The 23,629-nt window shown below is 41.8% G+C and overlaps 1 protein-coding gene across 1 annotated transcript in view; it reads left to right on the top strand.

Annotated features, from left to right (window-relative positions):
* LOC139376870 (integrin alpha-9-like) overlaps window positions 1-23,629 on the top strand; it is a 141,692-nt gene that overhangs the window by 20,944 nt on the left and 97,119 nt on the right. The window contains exons 6-10 of the mRNA XM_071119835.1: window positions 10,294-10,423; window positions 10,904-10,989; window positions 11,105-11,167; window positions 12,318-12,455; window positions 13,304-13,409. Of these exons, the coding sequence (XP_070975936.1) occupies window positions 10,294-10,423; window positions 10,904-10,989; window positions 11,105-11,167; window positions 12,318-12,455; window positions 13,304-13,409 (523 nt within the window). The remainder of the gene's footprint in view (window positions 1-10,293; window positions 10,424-10,903; window positions 10,990-11,104; window positions 11,168-12,317; window positions 12,456-13,303; window positions 13,410-23,629) is intronic.

The following is a 23,629-nucleotide window of genomic DNA, read 5'->3' as shown; positions in this document are numbered from 1 at the left end:
TTTTTCCACATTTTGTTACAGCCTTATTCAACTTTGTTGAAGCACCTTTGGCAGCGATTACAGCCTTGAGTCTTCTTGGTTATGACGCTACAAGCTTGGCACACCTGAATTTGGGGAGTTTCTCCCATTCTTCTCTGCAGATCCTCTCAAGCTCTGTCAGGTTGGATTGGGAGCGTCGCTGCACAGCTACTTTCAGGTGTCTCCAGAGATGTTCCATCGGGTTCAAGTCCAGGCTCTGGCTGGGCCACTCAAGGACATTCAGAGACTTGTCCCGAAGCCACTCCTGCTTTGTCTTGGCTGTGTGCTGTTGTCCTGGGTTGTTGTCCTGTTGGAAGGTGAACCTTCAACCCAGTCTGAGGTCCTGAGCGCTTTGGAGCAGGTTTTCATCAAGGATCTCTCTGTACTTTTCTCCGTTCATCTTTCCCTCAATCCTGTCTAGTCTCCCAGTCCCTGTCACTGAAATACACCCCCACAGCATGATGCTGCCACCATGGCTCACCGTAGGGATGGTGCCAGGTTTCCTCCAGACGTGATGCTTGGCATTCAGGCCATAGAGTTCAATCTTGGTTTCATTGGACCAGAGACACTAGCTTCTCATGGTCTGAGAGTCTGTAGGTGCCTCTTAACAAACTCCAAGCAGACTGTCATGTGCCTTTTAAAAAAAATATATATATATATTTTTTTAAAATTTTACCCCTTTTTCTCCCCAATTTCGTGGTATCCAATTGTTGTAGTAGCTACTATCTTGTCTCATCGCTACAACTCCCGTACGGGTTCGGGAGAGACGAAGGTTGAAAGTCATGCGTCCTCCGATACACAACCCAACCAAGCCGCACTGCTTCTTAACACAGCACGCATCCAACCCGGAAGCCAGCCGCACCAATGCGCCGGAGGAAACACCGTGCACCTGGCCACCTTGGTTAGCATACACTGCGCCCAGCCCGCCACAGGAGTCGCTGGTGCGCGATGAGACAAGGACACCCCTACCGACCAAGCCCTCCCTAACCCGGGCGACGCTAGGCTAATTGTGCGTCGCCCCACGGACCTCCCGGTCGCGGCCGGTTACGACAGAGCCTGGGCGCGAACCCAGGGACTCTGATGGCACAGCTGGCGCTGCAGTACAGCGCCCTTAACCACTGCGCCACCCGGGAGGCCGCCTGTCATGTGCCTTTTACTGAGGAGTGACTTCTGTCTGGCCACTCTACCATAAAGGCCTGATTGGTAGAGTGCTGCAGAGATGGTTGTCCTTCTGGAAGGTTATCCCATCTCCACAGAGGAACTCTGGAGCTCTGTCAGAGTGACCATTGGGTTCTTAGTTACCTCCCTGACCAAGGCCCTTCTCCACCGATTGCTCAGTTTGACCGGGCGGCCAGCCCTAGGAAGAGTCTTGGTTGTTCCAAACTTCTTCCATTTAAGACTGATGGAGGACACAGTGTTCTTGGTTACCTTCAACCCTGCAGAAATGTTTTGGTACCCTTCCCCAGATCTGTGCCTCGACACAATCCTGTCTCGGAGCTCTGCGGACAATTTCTTCGACCTCATGGCTTGGTTGTTGCTCTGACATGCACTGTCAACTGTGGGACCTTATACAGTGCCTTGCGAAAGTATTCCGCCCCCTTGAACTTTGCGACCTTTTGCCACATTTCAGGCTTCAAACATAAAGATATAAAACTGTATTTTTTTGTGAAGAATCAACAACAAGTGGGACACAATCATGAAGTGGAACGACATTTATTGGATATTTCAAACTCTTTTAACAAAGCAAAAACTGAAAAATTGGGCGTGCAAAATTATTCAGCCCCTTTACTTTCAGTGCAGCAAACTCTCTCCAGAAGTTCAGTGAGGATCTCTGAATGATCCAATGTTGACCTAAATGACTAATGATGATAAATACAATCCACCTGTGTGTAATCAAGTCTCCGTATAAATGCACCTGCACTGTGATAGTCTCAGAGGTCCTTTAAAAGCGCAGAGAGCATCATGAAGAACAAGGAACACACCAGGCAGGTCCGAGATACTGTTGTGAAGAAGTTTAAAGCCGGATTTGGATACAAAAAGATTTCCCAAGCTTTAAACATCCCAAAGAGCACTGTGCAAGCGATAATATTGAAATGGAAGGAGTATCAGACCACTGCAAATCTACCAAGACCTGGCCGTCCCTCTAAACTTTCAGCTCATACAAGGAGAAGACTGATCAGAGATGCAGCCAAGAAGCCCATGATCACTCTGGATGAACTGCAGAGATCTACAGCTGAGGTGGGAGACTCTGTCCATAGGACAACAATCAGTTGTATATTGCACAAATCTGGCCTTTATGGAAGAGTGGCAAGAAGAAAGCCATTTCTTAAAGATATCCATAAAAAGTGTTGTTTAAAGTTTGCCACAAGCCACCTGGGAGACACACCAAACATGTCGAAGAAGGTGCTCTGGTCAGATGAAACCAAAATTGAACTTTTTGGCAACAATGCAAAACGTTATGTTTGGCGTAAAAGCAACACAGCTGAACACACCATCCCCACTGTCAAACATGGTGGTGGCAGCATCATGGTTTGGGCCTGCTTTTCTTCAGCAGGGACAGGGAAGATGGTTAAAATTGATGGGAAGATGGATGGAGCCAAATACAGGACCATTCTGGAAGAAAACCTGATGGAGTCTGCAAAAGACCTGAGACTGGGACGGAGATTTGTCTTCCAACAAGACAATGATCCAAAACATAAAGCAAAATCTACAATGGAATGGTTCAAAAATAAACATATCCAGGCGTTAGAATGGCCAAGTCAAAGTCCAGACCTGAATCCAATCGAGAATCTGTGGAAAGAACTGAAAACTGCTGTTCACAAATGCTCTCCATCCAACCTCACTGAGCTCGAGCTGTTTTGCAAGGAGGAATGGGAAAAAATTTCAGTCTCTCGATGTGCAAAACTGATAGAGACATACCCCAAGCGACTTACAGCTGTAATCGCAGCAAAAGGTGGCGCTACAAAGTATTAACTTAAGGGGGCTGAATAATTTTGCACGCCCAATTTTTCAGTTTTTGATTTGTTAAAAAAGTTTGAAATATCCAATAAATGTCGTTCCACTTCATGATTGTGTCCCACTTGTTGTTGATTCTTCACAAAAAAATTCAGTTTTATATCTTTATGTTTGAAGCCTGAAATGTGGCAAAAGGTCGCAAAGTTCAAGGGGGCCGAATACTTTCGCAAGGCACTGTGTAGACAGGTGTGTGCCTTTCAAAATCATGTCCAATAAATGTAACCACAGGTGGACTCCAATCAAGTTGTAGAAACATCTCAAGGATGATCAATGGAAACAGGATGCACCTGAGCTCAATTTCGAGTGATATTGAAAAAATGTTTTTGCTTTGTCATTATGGGGTATTGTGTGTAGATTGAAGAGGAAATTGTTTTATTTAATCCATTTTAGAATAAGGCTGTGTATTCTTTTTTTCATTTTTTTCATTCATCTTGAAACATTTTTAGAATGTTTCTTACACTTTCACAATACAGAGTATTTGTGTAGATTAAAAAAAGTACTAATTCCAGTTTGTAACATATCTTTTTTTGAAAAAAGTCAAGGGGTGTGTGTACTTTCTGCAGGCACTCTACTTATGCAAATTAGGCACATATAATTGTATTTATTTTAACACAAAATATAAAATAAATACTTGATACCATTACAAAATGTATATTTGAGTGCACTCTAAGGGGGAAAAAGGGACATTTTACAATTTACAGTACCAGTCAAAAGTTTGGGCACGCCTACTCATTCAAAGGTTTTTCTTTATTTTGACTATTTTCTACATTGTAGAATAATAGTGAAGACATCAAAACTATGAAATAACACATATGGAATCATGTAGTAACCAAAAAAGTGTTAAACAAATCAAAATATATTTTATATTTGAGATGCTTCAAAGTAGCCACCCTTTGCCTTGATGACAGCTTTGCACACTCTTGGCATTCTCTCAACCAGCTTCATGAGGTAGTCAGTCACCTGAATGCATTTCAATTAACAGGTGTGCCTTGTTAAAAGTTAATTTGTGGAATTTCTTTCCTTCTTAATGTGTTTGAGCCAATCAGTTGTGTTGTGACAAGGTAGGGCGGTATACAGAAGATAGCCCTATTTGGGAAAAGACCAAATCCATTTTATCGCAAACACAGCTCAAATAAGCAAAGAGGAAATGACAGTCCATTCTTACTTTAAGACATGAAGGTCAGTCAATCTTGGTCCAAGCAAGTAGGTGTGTCCAAACTTTTGACTGGTACTGTATATTGAAAACTTGAATTCCCACCTAAACTCCATTAATTATTTGTCCGTGCCAGTAAAATGTTTTATGTGCTATAATTCATTCAATAGCTGATGGCTTTGGAGTGCCTTCATCCATTGTCTAACTGAGGCATTTATTAGAATTGTTTTTAAAAACATTTTAGCAATTTTGATGACAGACAAAGAAATCTACCAAAGCCATGTTAGTCTCCTTACTCATTCCTGTTTCCATAGGATACTAGGAGGGGCTGTGTTAACCTGACTTGACCTCTCTGATACACTGTAAGCCTTGTCAGAGTGTCGGAAGGAAATAAATATTTATTTTGCTTTCACAGCGGAAACGCACAAGTCAGTTAAGAACAAATTCTTATTTACAATGACGGCCTAACCCGGACGACACTGGGCCAATTGTGCGCCGCCCTATGCGACTCCCAATCACGGCCGGTTATGATACAACCTGGAATCGAACCAGGGTCTTTAGTGAGTGCCTTAGACTGTTGCGCCACTCGGGAGCCCCATAGCTCTCTGGTCAAAATGTGTGCACTATATAGGGGATAGGGTGCCATTTGGTACACAGCCATTCTCTTTGTACTTAGTCTGTGCTTTTGATGAGATGAAATAAGGACATATCAAAGAGGTAGTGCACCGTTTAAAGTTGTGCCAGTCCATTAAAGTGTAATCAGTAATTTGACTTATTGAGTTATTTGCTGAGCTGTCTGAATGTCTCTGTCTGTGTGCCCAGAGAAGAGCGGTGTTCTGTTCTATTCTGATCAGGCCCTGGAACATAACAGCACCAACACCACCACCATTATCTTACTTGACAGAGAGTAGCAGTTCCAAGCCCAAAACCAGGTCTGTCTTTCAAATTGCTGAGCTGTCTATATGCCAAGATAAGTCTTCCTATTTGAGGAGCATCACCTAACAGCAGTAGTATCCAGAACCCAAGTCCATCTATCAAATCAGTTCAGACCATTATTTCATTCTACCGTGGCTCCAGATCATATAAGAACTTTGCATAGTTAAGTTACCTTCAAAAGGAATGAAAAAATAAAGTTTGCAATTTATAAATCTAAAAAAGGTTTCAAGTTACCATCAAATCAGTTCAGACCACAGACCATCATTTCACTCGGCACCCCGTGCTGTGTGGTATATAGCCTGGAATCCAAAACTGCAGCCTGTGGGGAATCTTAGCCTGGCTCCAACCTGAATATCACTCAGGTTCATTATTGTTTCACTTCCTCAGGTTTAGTCTGGAACTACACCAATAGACAGACACTTGGACTGTCTAGATGAGAAATGATTCAGTTTGGATTCCAGGCTGTGTGGAATCAACATTGTATGAGACCTTTGCATAGTGCACGGCTGAACATTTAGAAGGAATGGGAAAATAAGTTATGTAAGAATAGGAATAGCGATGAGCATCCAAGTTGCATATCAAGGTTGTGTTACCAGAAGGTCGGGGGGTTGTTGGACTCAACAACGGAGTCGTCTGAGCAAAGGAACAACACATTTTTTCCACCACAGACTGTCCATACACAGACAACCGAAGAGCTGTCAGACTCTTGGACAGCGTTTCAGTACAGAATATCAGGATCTGAGGAATGTTAGATATATTAGACAGCTGTTGTTCTTAACCTTTGTCTCTGAATTGTAGCTAATGTCTTAGTATTCTAGTGTTTCACAGATGTGTGACAGCAGGAGGACAACATTCTGACATTCTAAAAATGAAGTGACAGCAGGACGCATCTAACATTCTAGAATCTAGTGAAAGCGGGATGTATCTGACATTCTAGAATCTAGTGAAAGCGGGATGTATCTGACATTCTAGAATCTAGTGAAAGCGGGATGTATCTGACATTCTAGAATCTAGTGAAAGCGGGATGTATCTGACATTCTAGAATCTAGTGAAAGCGGGATGTATCTGACATTCTAGAATTTAGGGTGACCATCAAATCAAGGACTGACTGACCAATCAACTCCAGATGTTTGTTTCTTTACTTCCTGACTAGTTAATTTCTTGTCATTCCTAATGGCTGGTGTAACCAATGTGAAATGGCTAGCTAGTTACCTGGGTGTGCGCTAATACTGTTTCAAATGTCACTCGCTTTTAGATTTGGAGTAGTTATTCCCCTTGCAATGCAAGGGCCGCGGCTTTTGTGGAGCGATGGGTAACGATGCTTCGAGTGTGGCTGTTGTCGATGTGTACCTGGTTCGAGCCCAGGTAGGGGTGAGGAGGGGGACGGAAGCTATACTGTTACACTGGCAATACTATAGTGCCTATAAGAACATCCAATAGTCAAAGGTATATGAAATATAAATGGTATAGAGAGAAATAGTCCTATAAATACTATATTAACTACAACCTAAAACCTCTTACCTTGGAATATTGAAGTCTCATGTTAAAAGGAACCACCAAATGTCATATGTTCTCATGTTCTGAGCAAGGAACTTAAACGTTAGCTTTTTTACATGGCACACATGGCACATATTACTTTCTTCTCCAACACTTTGTTTTTGCATTATTTAAACCAAATTGAACATGTTTCATTATTTATTTGAGGCTAAATTGATTTTATTGATGTTTTATATTAAGTTAAAATAAGTGTTAATTCAGTATTGTTGTAATTGTCATTATTACAAATGTAAAAAAAATTGTCCGATTAATCGGCATCGGTCTTTTTGGTCCTCCAATAATCGGTATCAGTATCGACGTTGAAAAATCATAATCGGTCGACCTCTAATCAGGACGGGTTGTGTTTATGCCACATTAAAAGGCAATACATTTTAAAGGTGTTTTTTTAAATTTCACCTTTATTTAACCAGGTAGGCTAGTTGAGAACAAGTTCTCATTTACAACTGCGACCTGGCCAAGATAATGCATAGCAGTGTGAACAGACAACACAGAGTTACACATGGAGTAAACAATAAACAAGTCAATAACACAGTAGAATAAAAATGTAAAAAAGAGTCTATATACATTGTGTGCAAAAGGCATGAGGAGGTAGGCGAATAATTACAATTAAGCCGATTAACACTCGAGTGATAAATGATCAGATGGTCATGTGCAGGTAGAGATACTGGTGTGCAAAAGAGCAGAAAAGTAAATAAATAAAAACAGTATGGGGATGAGGTAGGTAAATTGGGTGGGCTATTTACCGATGGACTATGTACAGCTGCAGCGATCGGTTTGCTGCTCAGATAGTAGATTTTTAAAGTTGGCGAGGGAGATAAGTCTCCAACTTCAACGATTTTTGCAATTCGTTCCAGTCACAGGCAGCAGAGAACTGGAAGGAAAGGCGGCCAAATGAGGTGTTGGCTTTAGGGATGATCAGTGAGATACACTTGCTGGAGTGCGTGCTACGGGTGGGTGTTGCCATCGTGACCAGTGAACTGAGATAAGGCGGAGCTTTACCTAGCATGGACTTGTAGATGACCTGGAGCCAGTGGGTCTGGCGACGAATATGTAGCGAGGACCAGCCGACTAGAGCATACAGGTCACAGTGGTGGGTGGTATAAGGTGCTTTAGTAACAAAGCGGATGGCACTGTGATAAACTGCATCCAGTTTTCTGAGTAGAGTATTGGAAGCTATTTTGTAGATGACACAGCCGAAGTCGAGGATCAGTAGGATAGTCAGTTTTACTAGGGTAAGTTTGGCGACGTGAGTGAAGGAGGCTTTGTTGCGAAATAGAAAGCCAATTCTACATTTGATTTTGGATTGGAGATGTTTGATATGAGTCTGGAAGGAGAGTTTACAGTCTAGCCAGACACCTAGGTACTTATAGATGTCCACATATTCTAGGTCGGAACCATCCAGGGTGGTGATGCTAGTCGGGCGTGCGGGTGCAGGCAGCGAACGGTTGAAAAGCATGCATTTGGTTTTACTAGCGTTTAAGAGCAGTTGGAGGCCACGGAAGGAATGTTGTATGGCATTGAAGCTCGTTTGGAGGTTAGATAGCACAGTGTCCAAGGAAGGGCCAGAAGTATACAGAATGGTGTCGTCTGCGTAGAGGTGGAGCTGTTGGCACACTTAGATGGTCCCGTACTGGCATAGCCACGGGAAGTAGTTTGGGGGTGCTAAAAAATAATTTTGCTGCTGCCGAAGACATCTATATTGGTCAGCTAATACGGAATTGTTAAAGGCACAATGCATTATTTTTGTGGGGAAATAAATTAACTAAATGTATTGAAGTGTTTATCAGCATTTGTAACTGGAGTCGTCGGATAATTATCTCTACAAAACAGTTCATCTGATAATACTTGTGGAATATAAAAATACTCGATATACAGTACCAGTCAAAAGTTTGGACACACCTACTCATTCCAGGGTTTTTCTTTATTTTTACAATTTTCTACATTGTAGAATGATAGTGAAGACATTAAAACTATGAAATAACACATATGGAATCAGGTAGTAACCAAAAAAGTGTTAAACGAATCAAAATATATTTTATATTTGAGATTCTTTAAAGTAGCCACCCTTTGCCTTGATGGCATGACATCTTTGCACAATGGCAGAGAAAGGAACAGGGTTTTGTTTCTTGATTCCATTAGAATGACATCACAGAGAAAGGGACAGGGCAACAACTCTTACAGTTCCAACTATTGAATCTTGCAAGATACTGTTCTTAATTATACAACTAACTTTTTTTGCCGAAGCTGAAAAAAATAAAATCTTCCTGCACTACAGATGTCTACAGTATATTGGTCTGCTAACACTAGTAAAGCCCCATTGCGCTAGTTTTGTGAGAGAAAAAATAAATATATGTTGTATTAATATATTTTTGTATTATGATTTTTCAGGGGGTGCTGCACCAAGTAGCACCCCTACTTCCCGCAGTTATGCGTACTGGGAATACATTTTATCTACTTTCACCCCTGGGTATATGTATTATTTTACTGAGTCAGAAGGCTAATACATCAGTCAGTCCAATTCAAATCTTTTGTCAATTATTTGCATATCTGATACCTATCGGCAATGGTGGAAAAAGTACCCAATTGTCATACTTGAGTAAAAGTTCAGATACGTTAATAGAAAATGGCTGAAGTAAAAGTGAAAGTCACCCAGTAAAATACTGGTTGTAATGACCGTTATCATTACAACCAGTCCAAAATTTAAAGGAACAGTGACAGGAAATGAACATTGCATCTGTGTGCTACTTCAGAGGCTACATCAGAGTAAAAGTCTAAAAGTATTTGGTTTTATATATACTTAAGTATCAAAAGTAAATGTAATGGCTAAAATATACTTAAGTATCAAAAGTAAAGGTATAAATAATTTCTAATTCCTTCTATTAAGCAAATCAGGTGACACAATGTTATTTTTTTTGTTTAAATGCACCTATGTTTAGGGGAACACCAAAATTCAGACATAATTTACAAATGAAGCATTTGTGTTTTGTGAGTCCGCCAGATCAGAGGCAGTAGGAAAGACCAGGGATTTTTGTGTCATTGGAAAATGTATGGATAAAAACAACATAATTTTCTTTAGGAATGTTATTAAGTAAAAGTTGTGAAAAATATAAATAGTAAAGTAATGACTTAAGTAGTACTTTAAAGTATTTTGACTGAATTACTTTGCCCCACTGTCTATCGGATATTTTCCCTAATGTGTAAACAGCAAAAAATAAAACACATGCAATCAGATTTTTGGACTTCCGATTAATACCACCTCCTATGTGGATCTAAATCCTTATCCAAACCCGATCCTCCATGTGCGACTTCTGTCTGGATGCTCAGATCAGATTTTTTAGCTCTGAAGTGGTTTTATTGCACATGACCGTTATCATTACAACCACTCCAAAATTTAAAGGAACAGTGACAGCAAATGAACATTGCATCTGTGTGCTACTTCAGAGGCTACATCAGTGTGAATGCTCAAATCTGATATGGGTCACATGTAAAACTATGTGTGGACAGTCAGGAAAAAAAGATTGGCGATATAGAAAGAAATTCAGATTTGGGTTCTTAGGGTGGCTGTGTAAACACAGCCTAATGTTGCAAGATGTATGGTGTGTGGTCAATTTCAGGAGCTGGTGGTGATGGGAGCTCCAGGATCATACTACTGGACAGGAACAGTCAAGGTCTACAACCTGACCTCCAGCACCTTCTACAACCCCAACAAAGAAGAAGTCGACTCACACAGATACAGCTATCTAGGTATGTTTCCTTTGATTGATTTCATCGATTAATCACTTATGCAATCGATCAATCTGTCTGTCAGTCGGTCTGTCAATCAGTTGATTAATTAATCAATCAATAAATAAATAGCCCAATCAATTTATAAATCATCAATCAAATGTATTCACAAAGCCCTTTTTAAATGACAGTACACTTTACACTACACTAACCTGGTGTAGACCCTCTAAGAGCACGAGTAAAATAGTTGACTACCTGTACCTCATTTATTTGATTGTATTGACAACTCTGACTGATTCTGTCTGTCTCTCTGGGCTATGCTGTGTCTAACCACTATTCAATGTAAAGTCTGACTGTTTCTGTCTTTCTCTCTAGGCTATGCTGTGACAAACCACTATTCAATGTAAAGTCTGACTGATTCTGTCTCTCTGTCTCTCTAGGCTATGCTGTGACTAACCACTATTTCATGTAAAGTCTGACTGTTTCTCTGTTTCTCTCTAGGCTATGCTGTGACTGCTGGACACTTCTCCTCTCCTAACTTCATAGATGTGGCTGCAGGAGCTCCACAACACAGTGGAGGAGGAAAAGTATGTACATGATTTGATTGGTTGATTTAGGAGGAGTATCATATCTTTGTATTGAATATTTTAACACTGATTTGTTAACACTGTATTTTAACACTGTATCCTCCTTTCCCTCCAGGTTTACATTTTCAGAATAGATGGTGGGTCTTTGGTGAAGATCTTTCAAGCCTCAGGGAAAATGGTATGTGTCTGAAATATGGACCACAGCGATCTACTATGCTGTTTAACCATTACTACATGACAGTGACATGTTGTTTCTTTAGTGTGTCAGTGGTGATCACTGTTCACTTCTACCATCTGTTAGTATTTTTTGTTATCAGAAATGACATAGGCCTACACTTGAGTGATCATGCTCAATGGAGAGTCTCTAGACTTAATCAGGGTCTGGGAAACCATGCCCCATGTGTAGTAGAGTACACATACTGTAGCTGGTGCAGGTGAAGCATGGCAGACTGTTAGTTAATGGTTTTCTCAGAAGCACCACACTGTTTATGTGGTTTATGTAAAGTGTTTAGAGCGCTCTAGGCTTGCATCCCAAATTGCACCCATTGGGCTCTGGTCAAAAATAGTACACTATATAGAGAAAGGGGTGCCATTTGGGACACATCCCTAGTCTGACCACGAACCAGACAGCTAGGGAGGGCAATTCACATGGTTTTAAGAGTAAATAATAACTCAATCTTTGTAGATTAAGACCCTATGTTTTGTAAATATTCCTTTAATATTGGTAGAGATATGAAAGGGAAAATTAATCCAGTCAGATTGTGGAGGGAGAGAATGATGAAAATAAAAAGGAAGTGTCTGTCTATCTTGAGGGCAATCGAAAAAGCAGTCCTCATTGGCAATGAGTAGATTAGAATAGAATATAAATATTATAAGATAGAACAGAATGAAAATAATAGAATAGGACAGAATAGGATATAATATTTTTCCTAGATGGACCTTCAGTTGTGGCTAATAATTAAGACAATAAATATACACTTAAATACACACACACAATTCACATGACAAATACATTACACTAGATCAACATCAATAATCATGTTTCGATGAAAAGACTGATCTGACTAGTGGTGTGTGTGGCTCTGTGGCTGTAGTGGTGTGCCTGTCTGTGTGGCTCTGTGGCTGTAATGGTGTGCACACAGACGCCTCTGGCTGTGCTTGGTTATTTTCCAGATGTGCTCTTACCTTGGCTCCAAATTGTGTGAATAGAATAGAATACATGTATATCTCTATACATTATACACAAGGTAAACACAACGTTATGTATTTTCACTGACCCAATGCTACCTGTCTGTGTGGCTCTGTGGCTGTGCTTGGTTATTTTCCAGATGGGCTCTTACTTTGGCTCCTCATTGTGTGCAGTTGACCTGAACCGGGATGGCCTGTCGGACCTGCTGGTTGGAGCGCCCATGCACAGCACGCTACGGGACGAGGGACAGGTCTCTGTCTACCTCAGCAAGGGCAATGTGAGTGGGATCTGGGTTGGATGGGAATAGAGTTGGAAAATGATGTGAACTTTCTGAAATGTCCCAGATCTTCCAGAAGTTGTAGGACATTCGGAAGGGAGTGACCAGGTAGAGAATCCTCCAACTAGGATTTCTCTAAATGAGATTTGTGAAAAACATTGGAGATGTACAATATATTCTAGCCCTCCAGTCAGCCTGTATATAACCCACCATATAGAAACATGGCTGCCTATACAGCCTGGTCTCATAGACTAGATGTAAACGTAAATCCACTCAAATTAGGGTGACATTTGGTATGGTTACATAATACAGATGGTTACTTAAGGCAAACATGAAAGTAGGGTGGTTGGTCGGGGTGGATGAATTGAGTGTATATTATGACCTCCATATAGAGTGTTTGATCCTGTTCTGTTTATGAGTTATCATTAGGATCTTATAACTAGCTCGTCTTGGAGGTTGTTACTGTGTGTTTGAGTTGTTCATGAAAGTCAAGTAACTAAAGGAAGGGGAAAGCAGCCATCTATAGCCGATAGAGACAGTTCCTCAACTGTTATAGTAAAAAGCAGGATGTATTTTAGTTAGTAGTAAGTTATAACCATTCTACTTTACAGTAAAGGGTTGTGTCATGCCGTAACTGCTCCCCTTTTATAGTAATGGCTATATCACACAATAACCATTCCCCTTTAAAGTTATGGGTTGTGTTACGCAATAACCCTTCCCCTGTAATGGGTTGTGTCACGTCATAACCATTTTCCTTTAAAGTAAAGGGTTGTGTCACGTCATAACCCTTCCCCTTTAAAGTAATGGGTTGTGTCACGTCATAACCATTCCCGTTTGACTACTTGTAGGGGGTGATGGAGCAGGCTGAACTCTTAAATGGAGATGATGCCTACAATGCACACTTTGGAGAGTGCATCACTGCAATCGGAGACATCGATGACGATGGGTACCAAGGTAAGTGTCTCTCAACTAAGTCACTGTGTTTTCAAGTATAGAATGTATGCTTATATAAAAATGTTAACCCTCCTAAAATCACTATTTAGCACTATTGTTGTATACATACAAAACTTCTGGATGACACATTAGATTTATGAGAATTGTTCTAGTCTAGTTTTTCTTCCACAATGTTAAACATTTTGACATAAGCAAACGTTGGATGGTTGTAATACGTATGCTATAAAACCCAAAAAGCTTTTCTCTCAGGAAAATTCTGTTTTGATTATTTTGTGGAGAGTGGGATCTTGTGCACCGCCCTATGGGGCTCCCAAGGGGCACAGCGGTTTTAGGCACTGTATCTCAGTACTTGAGTCATCACTACAGACACCCTGGTTCGAATCCAGGCTATATCACAACCGGCCGTGATTGGGAGTCCCGTAGGGCGGTGCACAATTGGCTCAGCGTCGTCCGGGTTTGGCCGGTCTAGGCCGTCATTGTAAATAAGTATTTGTTCTTAACTGACTTGCCTAGTTAAATAAAGGTTTAAAGAGAGGAAATGAGTTATAAATAACATCTTTAACACCCAGCATTTACATTCAATGTTCAGAAAATTGGAATAACATTCTGTAGGTTTCTGCTTTCAATTCCCCACATTTGATAATGTAAGAGAAACAGGATGAGGTACTTAGTAGCCTATGTTGTTAAACCACATTATAAACCTTGAAGATTTCCTTATCCATGTTATGATTGTTTTAAAACGTTCACTTTTTTCTTATGCATGCTATTGCATCATCACTGAGGAACTATTTTAGTTTTAAAAGGGGAAAGTGTATTTTCCAGCTTTGGTTGTGAGGGGGGATTAAGGGACGTTGCCTGAGCATCAAATGCCACCCTCTTCCCTGCATAGTGTACAACTTTTGACCAGGGCCCATTTGGGATGCAGACTTTATGTTCATCCTTTTGCCTTCAGTTTTATGGTTCTGTTTCCACTCTTACAGAGGTTTCACACTGGGGTTTATAGGGACTGACAACACTTAAATGTCTATTAAGAGACTGTAACAACATGTTTCCGAAGCACAGCCCTGCAAAAAGAAAAAAGACCCAGGGGTCCTGACCATAGAAATAGAATGAATAGAATGGACGTCTCCATTCATGTCAATGATGGCATAATGGGTGGACTGGCAGCCATTTTGAGTGTACCCATGCCAGGAATTAAAAGCAGGAAGCGTACCCTTCAATCTGTGTTGTGATTTGTTGAGTCAACTCAACTGACATTACAAAAAACACATGTCATTGCATGAGCCATATCAGATAGAATCATTTGAATGAACATTCTACATTACCATGTAGAATGTTGATAGAACACTCCAAATAACCATGGAAATTATTGCATTACATTACCAGGCAGCCAATGCAAGTGGACCCATGAGTTTACCAGTCAAATTGCCATAGTTAGAGCTTCCAAGCCTGTTCTATTCAGAGGTGTCATGCCTATAGGCAGCACAGGGGCACGTGCCCCTTCAGATTGTCCTGTTTAAAAATATATAATTTTTTTATATATTTTTTTTTGTACTACTAGCCACTTAAGAATTTCATGAAGTTGGCTTTAACCAGCCCAGATAGCTTCTCCCAACCTCATAACTACACTTAACCAAAAAATATGAACGCAACTTGTAGTGTTGGTTTCATGAGATGAAATAAAAGATCTCAGAAATGTTCAATACACACAAAAAAGCTTATTTCTCTCAAATTTTGTGCACAAATTTGTTTACATCCCTGTTCGTAAGCATCCCTGGTATATCAAGAAGCTAATTAAACAGTATTATCATTACACAGGTGTTGGGGACAATAAAAGGCCAAATCAAATCAAATTGTATTTGTCACATGCGCCGAATACAACAGACCTTACAGTGAAATGCTTACTTACAAGCTCTTAACCAACAATGCAGTTTTAATAAAATACCAACAAAAAAAGCAAGAGATAAGAATAACACATAATTAAAGAGCAGCAGTAAATATCAATATAGCGGGGCTATATACAGGGGCTACCGGTACAGAGTCAATGTGCGGGGTGGTGGAGGGGGGGGGCTATGACTAGGGTGGCTGAAGTCTTGACCATTTTTAGGGCCTTCCTCTGACACCGCCTAGTATAGAGGTCTTGCATGGCAGGAAGCTTGGCCCCGGTGATGTACTGGGCCGTAAGCACTACCCTCTGTAGTGCCTTGCGGTCGGAGGCCGAGCATTTGCCATACCAGGCAATGATGCAAACCGTCAGGATGCTTTCGATTGTGTAGCTGTAGAACCTTTTGAGGATCTGAGGACACATGCCAACTCTTTTCAGTCTCCAGGTCTCTGATCTCCTCCCTATAGGCTGTCTCATCGTTGTCGGTGATCAGGCCTTCCGATGTTGTGTCATTGGCAAACTTAATCATGGTGTTAATCATGGTGTTAATCATGGAGTCGTGCCTGGCCGTGCAGTATTGAGTGAACAGGGAGTGAACAGGGAGTACAGGAGGGGGCTGAGCACGCACCCCTGAGGGGCCCCTGTGTTGAGGATCAGCGTGGCGGATGTGTTGTTACCTACCCTTACCACCTGGGGCGGCCCATCAGGAAGTCCAGGATCGAGTTGCAGAGTGAGGTGTTTAGTCCCAGGGTCCTTAGCTTAGTGATGAGCTTTGAGGGCACTATGGTGTTGAACGCTGAGCTGTTGTCAATGAATAGCATTCTCACATAGGTGTTCCTTTTGTCCAGGTGTGAAAGAGAAGTGTGGAGTGCATAGAGATTGCATCATCTGTGGATCTGTTGGTGCAGTATTCAAATTGGAGTGGGTCTAGGGCAGCTATTCCCAAACTGAATACCCCCCGGGGTACGCGCAATGCCATCGGGGGTAGGCCAAATAAAAATGTGATTCACATTTTACATAATTTTTTTTTTAAGTAAAAAAAAAAAAAAAAAATCTTCACATTTTCAAACAGTTAATTTATATTTTCCAACGGGGCTATACATTTCTGTGAGTTTTTTTTCTCGCCTGAGTAGCCTCGTTTCACTACCAAAAATAAAATGAAGCCACCTAGTTAGTGTTCAGCGAAATAACAACACAATGTCAAATACAGGTAATTAACATCCAATCACATTAACCGTTACTCTTTCGCGGTAATTCCACAAATGTAGCCAAATGTAGCTGCTGCTCATGTTGGAATTCGTACTGATGGCGCAGAAGCCATAACAGGGAGACATAGTGTAGTGGACACGCGTGCGCAAGCAGTTGTTCCCGATGCCACTTGTACACTGCAGCATCTTCCGAGAGGCTCTTGCTGCCAAGGGAATGCCTGACAGCTTGAAAGACATTTTTGACACTACAGTGAAATTGTTAACTTTGTTAAAGCAACTCTTGTGTATTTTCTGCACTATGCAATGATATGGGCAGCGACCATGTAACGCTTTTACAACATACAGAAATGCGCTGGTTATCAAGGGGGAAAGTATTGACACTTGTTTTTAAATTGAGAGACGAGCTTAAAGTTTTCTTTACTGACCATAATTTTCACTTGTCTGACGGCTTGCATGATGACAAGTTTCTCACATGACTGGCCTATCTGGGTGATGTTTTTTCTCGCCGGAATGATCTGAATCTAGGATTACAGGGACTCTCTGCAACTATATTCAATGTGCGGGACAAAATTGAGGATATGATTAAGTAGTTGGAGCTCTTCTCTGTCTCGATTAACAAGGACAACACACAGGTCTTTCCATCATTGTCTGGTTTGTTGTGTGCAAATAAACTCAAGCTTACGGCCAATTTCAAATGTGATATAGCGAAGCACCTTAGTAAGTTGGCTATTCAATTACGCAGGTACTTTCCCGAAACAAATGACACAAACAACTGGATTCGTTATCCCTTTCGTGCCCTGCCTTCAGTTCACTTATCGATATCTGAACAAGAGACCCTCATCGAAATTGCAACAAGCGGTTCTGTGAAGATTTTATTTAATCAGAAGGCACTTCCAGATTTCTGGATTGGGCTGTGCTCAGTGTCCTGCCTTGGCAAATTGCACTGTTAAGACACTGATTTCCTTTGCAACCACTTACTTATGTGAGAGTGGATTCTCGGCCCTCACTAGCATTAAAACTAATACAGGCACAGACTGTGTGTGGAAAATGATTTAAGACTGAGACTCTCTCCAACACCACCCAACATTGTAAAGTTATGTGCATCCTTTCAAGCACACCCTTCTCATTAACCTGTGAAATCAAATCAAATTTGATTTGTCACATACACATGGTTAGCAGATGTTAATGCGAGTGTAGCGAAATGCTTGTGCTTCTAGTTCCGACAATGCAGTAATAACCAACAAGTAATCTAACTAACAATTCCAAAACTACTGTCTTATACACAGTGTAAGGGGATAAAGAAAATATACATAAGATATATGAATGAGTGATGGTACAGAGCAGCATAGGCAAGATACAGTAGATGGTATCGAGTACAGTATATACATATGAGATGAGTATGTAAACAAAGTGGCATAGTTAAAGTGGCTAGTGATACATGTATTACAGAAGGATGCAGTAGATGATATAGAGTACAGTATATACGTATACATAAGAGATGAATAATGTAGGGTATGTAAACATTATATTATGTAGCATTGTTTAAAGTGGCTAGTGATATATTTTACATAATTTCCCATCAATTCCCATTATTAAAGTGGCTGGAGTTGAGTCAGTGTGTTGGCAGCAGCCACTCAATGTTAGTGGTGGCTGTTTAACAGTCTGATGGCCTTGAGATAGAAGCTGTTTTTCAGTCTCTCGGTCCCAGCTTTGATGCACCTGTACTGACCTCGCCTTCTGGATGATAGCGGGGTGAACAGGCAGTGGCTCGGGTGGTTGTTGTCCTTGATGATCTTTATGGCCTTCCTGTAACATCGGGTGGTGTAGGTGTCCTGGAGGGCAGGTAGTTTGCCCCCGGTGATGCGTTGTGCAGACCTCACTACCCTCTGGAGAGCCTTACGGTTGTGGGTGGAGCAGTTGCCGTACCAGGCGGTGATACAGCCCGCCAGGATGCTCTCGATTGTGCATCTGTAGAAGTTTGTGAGTGCTTTTGGTGACAAGCCAAATTTCTTCAGCCTCCTGAGGTTGAAGAGGCGCTGCTGTGCCTTCTTCACGATGCTGTCTGTGTGAGTGGACCAATTCAGTTTGTCTGTGATGTGTATGCCGAGGAACTTAAAACTTACTACCCTCTCCACTACTGTTCCATCGATGTGGATAGGGGGGTGTTCCCTCTGCTGTTTCCTGAAGTTTGTGGTGAGTTATTCACAGTTTTCGATTAACAAATAAAGTTTGATATGTAAAATGGCTAAATAAAGAGCAAAATGATTGATTATTATTATATTAATATTTGTGCCCTGGTCCTATAAGACCTCTTTGTCATTTCCCCTGAGCCGGGTTGTGACGACAACTCACACTCGTTCTTATGTTTAATAAATGTATTGTATAGTGTGTGTGTGTTTGGCAGGCTTACAATGATGGCAAAAAAACTACATCTGAGAGTGTGCTGACCCTGGTGCTAGAGGGGGTACGCAGCTGGAGGTTGAATGTTTGAAGGGGTATGGGACTATAAAACATTTGGGAACTACTGGTCTAGGGTTTCTGGGATAATGGTGTTGATGTGAGTCATAGAAGCGAGCATAGAAGTTATTTAGCTCGTCTGGTAGGCTCGTGTCACTGGGCAGCTCTCGGCTGTGCTTCCCTTTGTAGTTCTAATAGTTTGCAAGCCCTGCCACATCCGATGAGTGTCAGTGAAGGTGAAGTACGATTTGATCTTAGTCCTGTATTGGCGCTTTGTCTGTTTGATGGTTCTTCGTAGGGCATAGCAGGATTTCTTATAAGCTTCCAGATTAGTCCCACTCCTTGAAAGCGGCATCTCTACCCTTTAGCTCAGTGCGAATGTTGCCTGTAATCCATGGCTTCTGGTTGGGGTATATACGTAGTCACTGTGTGGACGATGTCCTCGATGCACTTATTGATAAAGCCAGTGACTGATGTGGTGTACTCCTCAATGCCATCGGAAGAATCCTGGAACATATTCTAGTCTGTGCTAGCAAAGCAGTCCTGTAGTTTAGCATCTGCTTCATCTGACCACTTTTTTATAGACCGAGTCACTGGTGCTTCCTGCTTTAATTGTTGCTTGTAAGCAGGAATCAGGAGGATAGATTAATGGCCATATTTGCCAAATGGAGGGCGAGGGAGAGCTTTGTATGGGTCTCTGTGTGTGGAGTAAAGGTGGTCTAGATTTTTCCCCTCTGGTTGCACATTTAACATGCTGATAGAAATTAGGTAAAACTGATTTAAGTTTCCCTACATTGAAGTCCCAGCCACTAGGAGTGCCGGCTCTGGATGAGCATTTTCCTGTTTGCTTATGGCGGTATACAACTCATTGAGCGTGGTTTTAGTAACAGCATCGGTCTGTGGTGGTATGTAAGACAGCTTCGAAAAATATAGATGAAAACTCTCTAGGTAGATAGTGTGGTCTACAGCTTATCATGACATACTCTACCTCAGGCGAGAAAAACCTCAAGACTTCCTTAGATATCGTGGACCAGCTGTTCCTCACATACAGTTGAAGTCGGAAATGTACATACACCTTAGCCAAATACATTTAAACTCAGTTTTTCACAATTCCTGACATTTAATCCTAGTAAATATGCCCTGTTTTAGGTCAGTTAGGATCACCACTTTATTTTAAGAATGTGAAATGTCAGAATAATAGTAGAGACAATTATTTATTTCAGCGTATTATTTATTTCATCACATTCCCAGTGTGTCAGAAGTTTACATGCACTCAATTAGTATTTGATAGCATTGCCTTTAAATTGTTTAACTTGGGTCAAACGTTTCGGGTAGCCTTTCACAAGCTTCCCACATTAAGATGGGTGAATTTTGGCCCATTCCTCCTGACAGAGCTGGTGTAACTGAGTCAGGTTTGGAGGCCTCCTTGCTCGCACACACTTTTTCAGTTCTGCCCACCAATTTTCTATGGCATTGAGGTCAGGTGTTTGTTATGGCCACTACAATACCTTGACTTTGTTGTCCTTAAGCCATTTTGCCACAACTTTGGGAGTATGCTTGGGGTCATTGCCATTTGGAAGACCCATTTGCGACCAAGCTTTAACTTCCTGATGAATGTCTTGAGATGTTGCTTCAATATATCCACATAATTTTCCTCCATCATGATGCCATCTATTTTGTGAAGTGCACCAGTCCCTGCTGCAGCAAAGCACCCCCACAACATGATGCTGCTTCACGGTTGGGATGGTGTTATTTGGCTTGCAAGCCTCCCCCTTTTTCTCCAAACATAACTAAGGTCATTATGGCCAAACAGTTCTAATTTTGTTTCATCAGACCAGAGGACATTTCTCCAAAAGTACGATCTTTGTCACCATGTGCAGTTGCAAACCGTAGTCTGGCTTTTTTATGGCGTTTTTGGAGCAGTGGCTTCTTCCTTACTGAGCTGCCTTTCAGGTTGTGTCGATATATGACTCGTTTTACTGTGGATATAGATACTTTTGTACCTGTTTCCTCCAGCAAGGTCATTTGCTGTTGTTCTGGGATTGATTTGCACTTTTCGCACCAAAGTACGTTCATCTCTAGGAGACAGAACGCATCTCCTTTCTGAGCGGTATGATGGCTACGTGGTCCCATGGTGTTTATACTTGCATACTATTGTTTGGACAGATTAATGTGGTACCTTCAGGCGTTTGGAAATTGTATCAAAGATGAACCAGACATGTGGAAGTCTACAATTGTTTTTCTGAGGTCTTGGCTGATTTCTTTTGAGTTTCCCATTATCTCAAGCAAAGAGGCACTGAGTTTGAAGGTAGGCCTTGAAATACATCCACAGGTACACCGCTATTGACTCAAATTATGTAAATTAGCCTATCAGAAGCTTCTAAAGCCATGACATTCTTTTCTGGAATTTTCCAAGCTGTTTAAAGGCACAGTCAACTTAGTGTATGTGAACTTCTGACCCACTGGAATTGTGATACAGTGAATTATAAGTGAAATAATCTGTCTGTAAACAATTGTTGGAAAAATTACTTGTGTCATGCACAAAGTACATGTCCTAACCGACTTGCAAAAACTATAGTTTGTTAACAAGAAATTTGTGAAATGGTTGAAAAAAATAGTTTTAATGACTCCAACATAAGTGTATGTAAACTTCTGACTTCAACTGTATATGCATAGGCCCCCACCCCGTGTCTTACCAGAGGATGCTGTTCTGTCCTGCCGATGGAGTGTATAACCCGCGAGCTGTATGTTCTTAATGTCGTCGTTCAGCCTTGACTTGTTGAAATTAAGATATTACAGTTTTTAATGTACCGTTGGTAAGATATATGTGCTTTCAGCTCGTCCCATTTATTTTCCAGTGATTGAACATTAGCTAGCTGGACAGAAGGCAAGGGCAGATTAGCCACTCGTCACCTGATTCTCACAAGGCACCCTGATCTTTTTCCACAAAATCTCAGTTTCCTTCTCCAGCGAGTCACAGGGATCGGGGCATGGTCGGGTGTCTGTAGTAGTATATCCCTCCCATCCAACTCATTGAAGAAGAACTCTTTGTCCAGTTTGAGGTGAGCAATCGCAGTTCTGATGTCCAGAAGCTCTTTTCAGTCATAAGAGATGGTAGCAGCAACATTATGTAAAAATCAAGTTACGAACAACACGAAAAAACAAACAATATAGCATGGTTGGTTAAGAGCCGGAAAGACGGCAGACCTCCCCTCCGGCGCCATCGTAATACTCTAAAATGTGCAGTTTTGTCACACAACAAATCAAATCAAATCAAATTTATTTATATAGCCCTTCGTACATCAGCTGATATCTCAAAGTGCTGTACAGAAACCCAGCCTAAAACCCCAAACAGCAAGCAATGCAGGTGTAGAAGCACAGTGGCTTGGAAAAACTCCCTAGAAAGGCCGGAACCTAGGAAGAATGCTAGGGAGGAACCAGACTATGAGGGGTGGCCAGTCCTCTTCTGGCTGTGCCGGGTGGAGATTATAACAGAACATGGCCAAGATGTTCAAATGTTCATAGATGATAATAATAAGGCAGAACAGTTGAAACTGGAGCAGCAGCATGGTCAGGTGGACTGGGGACAGCAATGAGTCATCATGTCAGGTAGTCCTGAGGCATGGTCCTAGGGCTCAGGTCCTCCGAGAGAGAGAGAGAGAGAGAAAGAAAGAGAGAAAGAGAGAATTAGAGAGAGCACACTTAAATTCACACAGGACACCGAATAGGACAGGAGAAGTACTCCAGATATAACAAACTGACCCTAGCCCCCCCGACACATAAACTACTGCAGCATAAATACTGGAGGCTGAGACAGGAGGGGTCAGGAGACACTGTGGCCCCATCCGAGGACACCCCCGGACAGGGCCAAACAGGAAAGATATAACCCCACCCACTTTGCCAAAGCACAGCCCCCACACCACTAGAGGGATATCTTCAACCACCAACTTACCATCCTGAGACAAGGCTGAGTATAGCCCACAAAGATCTCCGCCACAGCACAACCCAAGGGGGGGGTGCCAACCCAGACAGGGTGATCACATCAGTGACTCAACCCACTCAGGTGACGCACCCCTCCCAGGGACGGTATGAGAGAGCCCCAGTAAGCCAGTGACTCAGCCCCTGTAATAGGGTTAGAGGCAGAGAATCCCAGTGGAAAGAGGGGAACCGGCCAGGCAGAGACAGCAAGGACGGTTCGTTGCTCCAGAGCCTTTCCGTTCACCTTCCCACTACTGGGCCAGACTACACTCAATCATATGACCCACTGAAGAGATGAGTCTTCAATAAAGACTTAAAGGTTGAGACCGAGTTTGCGTCTCTGACATGGGTAGGCAGACCGTTCCATAAAAATGGAGCTCTATAGGAGAAAGCCCTGCCTCCAGCTGTTTGCTTAGAAATTCTAGGGACAATTAGGAGGCCTGCGTCTTGTGACCGTAGCGTACGTGTAGGTATGTACGGCAGGACCAAATCAGAGAGATAGGTAGGAGCAAGCCCATGTAATGCTTTGTAGGTTAGCAGTAAAACCTTGAAATCAGCCCTTGCTTTGACAGGAAGCCAGTGTAGGGAGGCTAGCATGGAGTAATATGATCAATTTTTTTGGTTCTAGACAGGATACTAGCAGCCGTATTTAGCACTAACTGAGGTTTATTTAGTGCTTTATCCGGGTAGCC

The sequence above is a fragment of the Oncorhynchus clarkii genome, chromosome 20, assembly GCF_045791955.1.
Source record: "Oncorhynchus clarkii lewisi isolate Uvic-CL-2024 chromosome 20, UVic_Ocla_1.0, whole genome shotgun sequence".
Lineage (NCBI taxonomy): Eukaryota > Metazoa > Chordata > Actinopteri > Salmoniformes > Salmonidae > Oncorhynchus > Oncorhynchus clarkii.
Note: the sequence above shows the minus strand (reverse complement) of the source record. Positions and strands in the feature narration are given on the sequence as shown.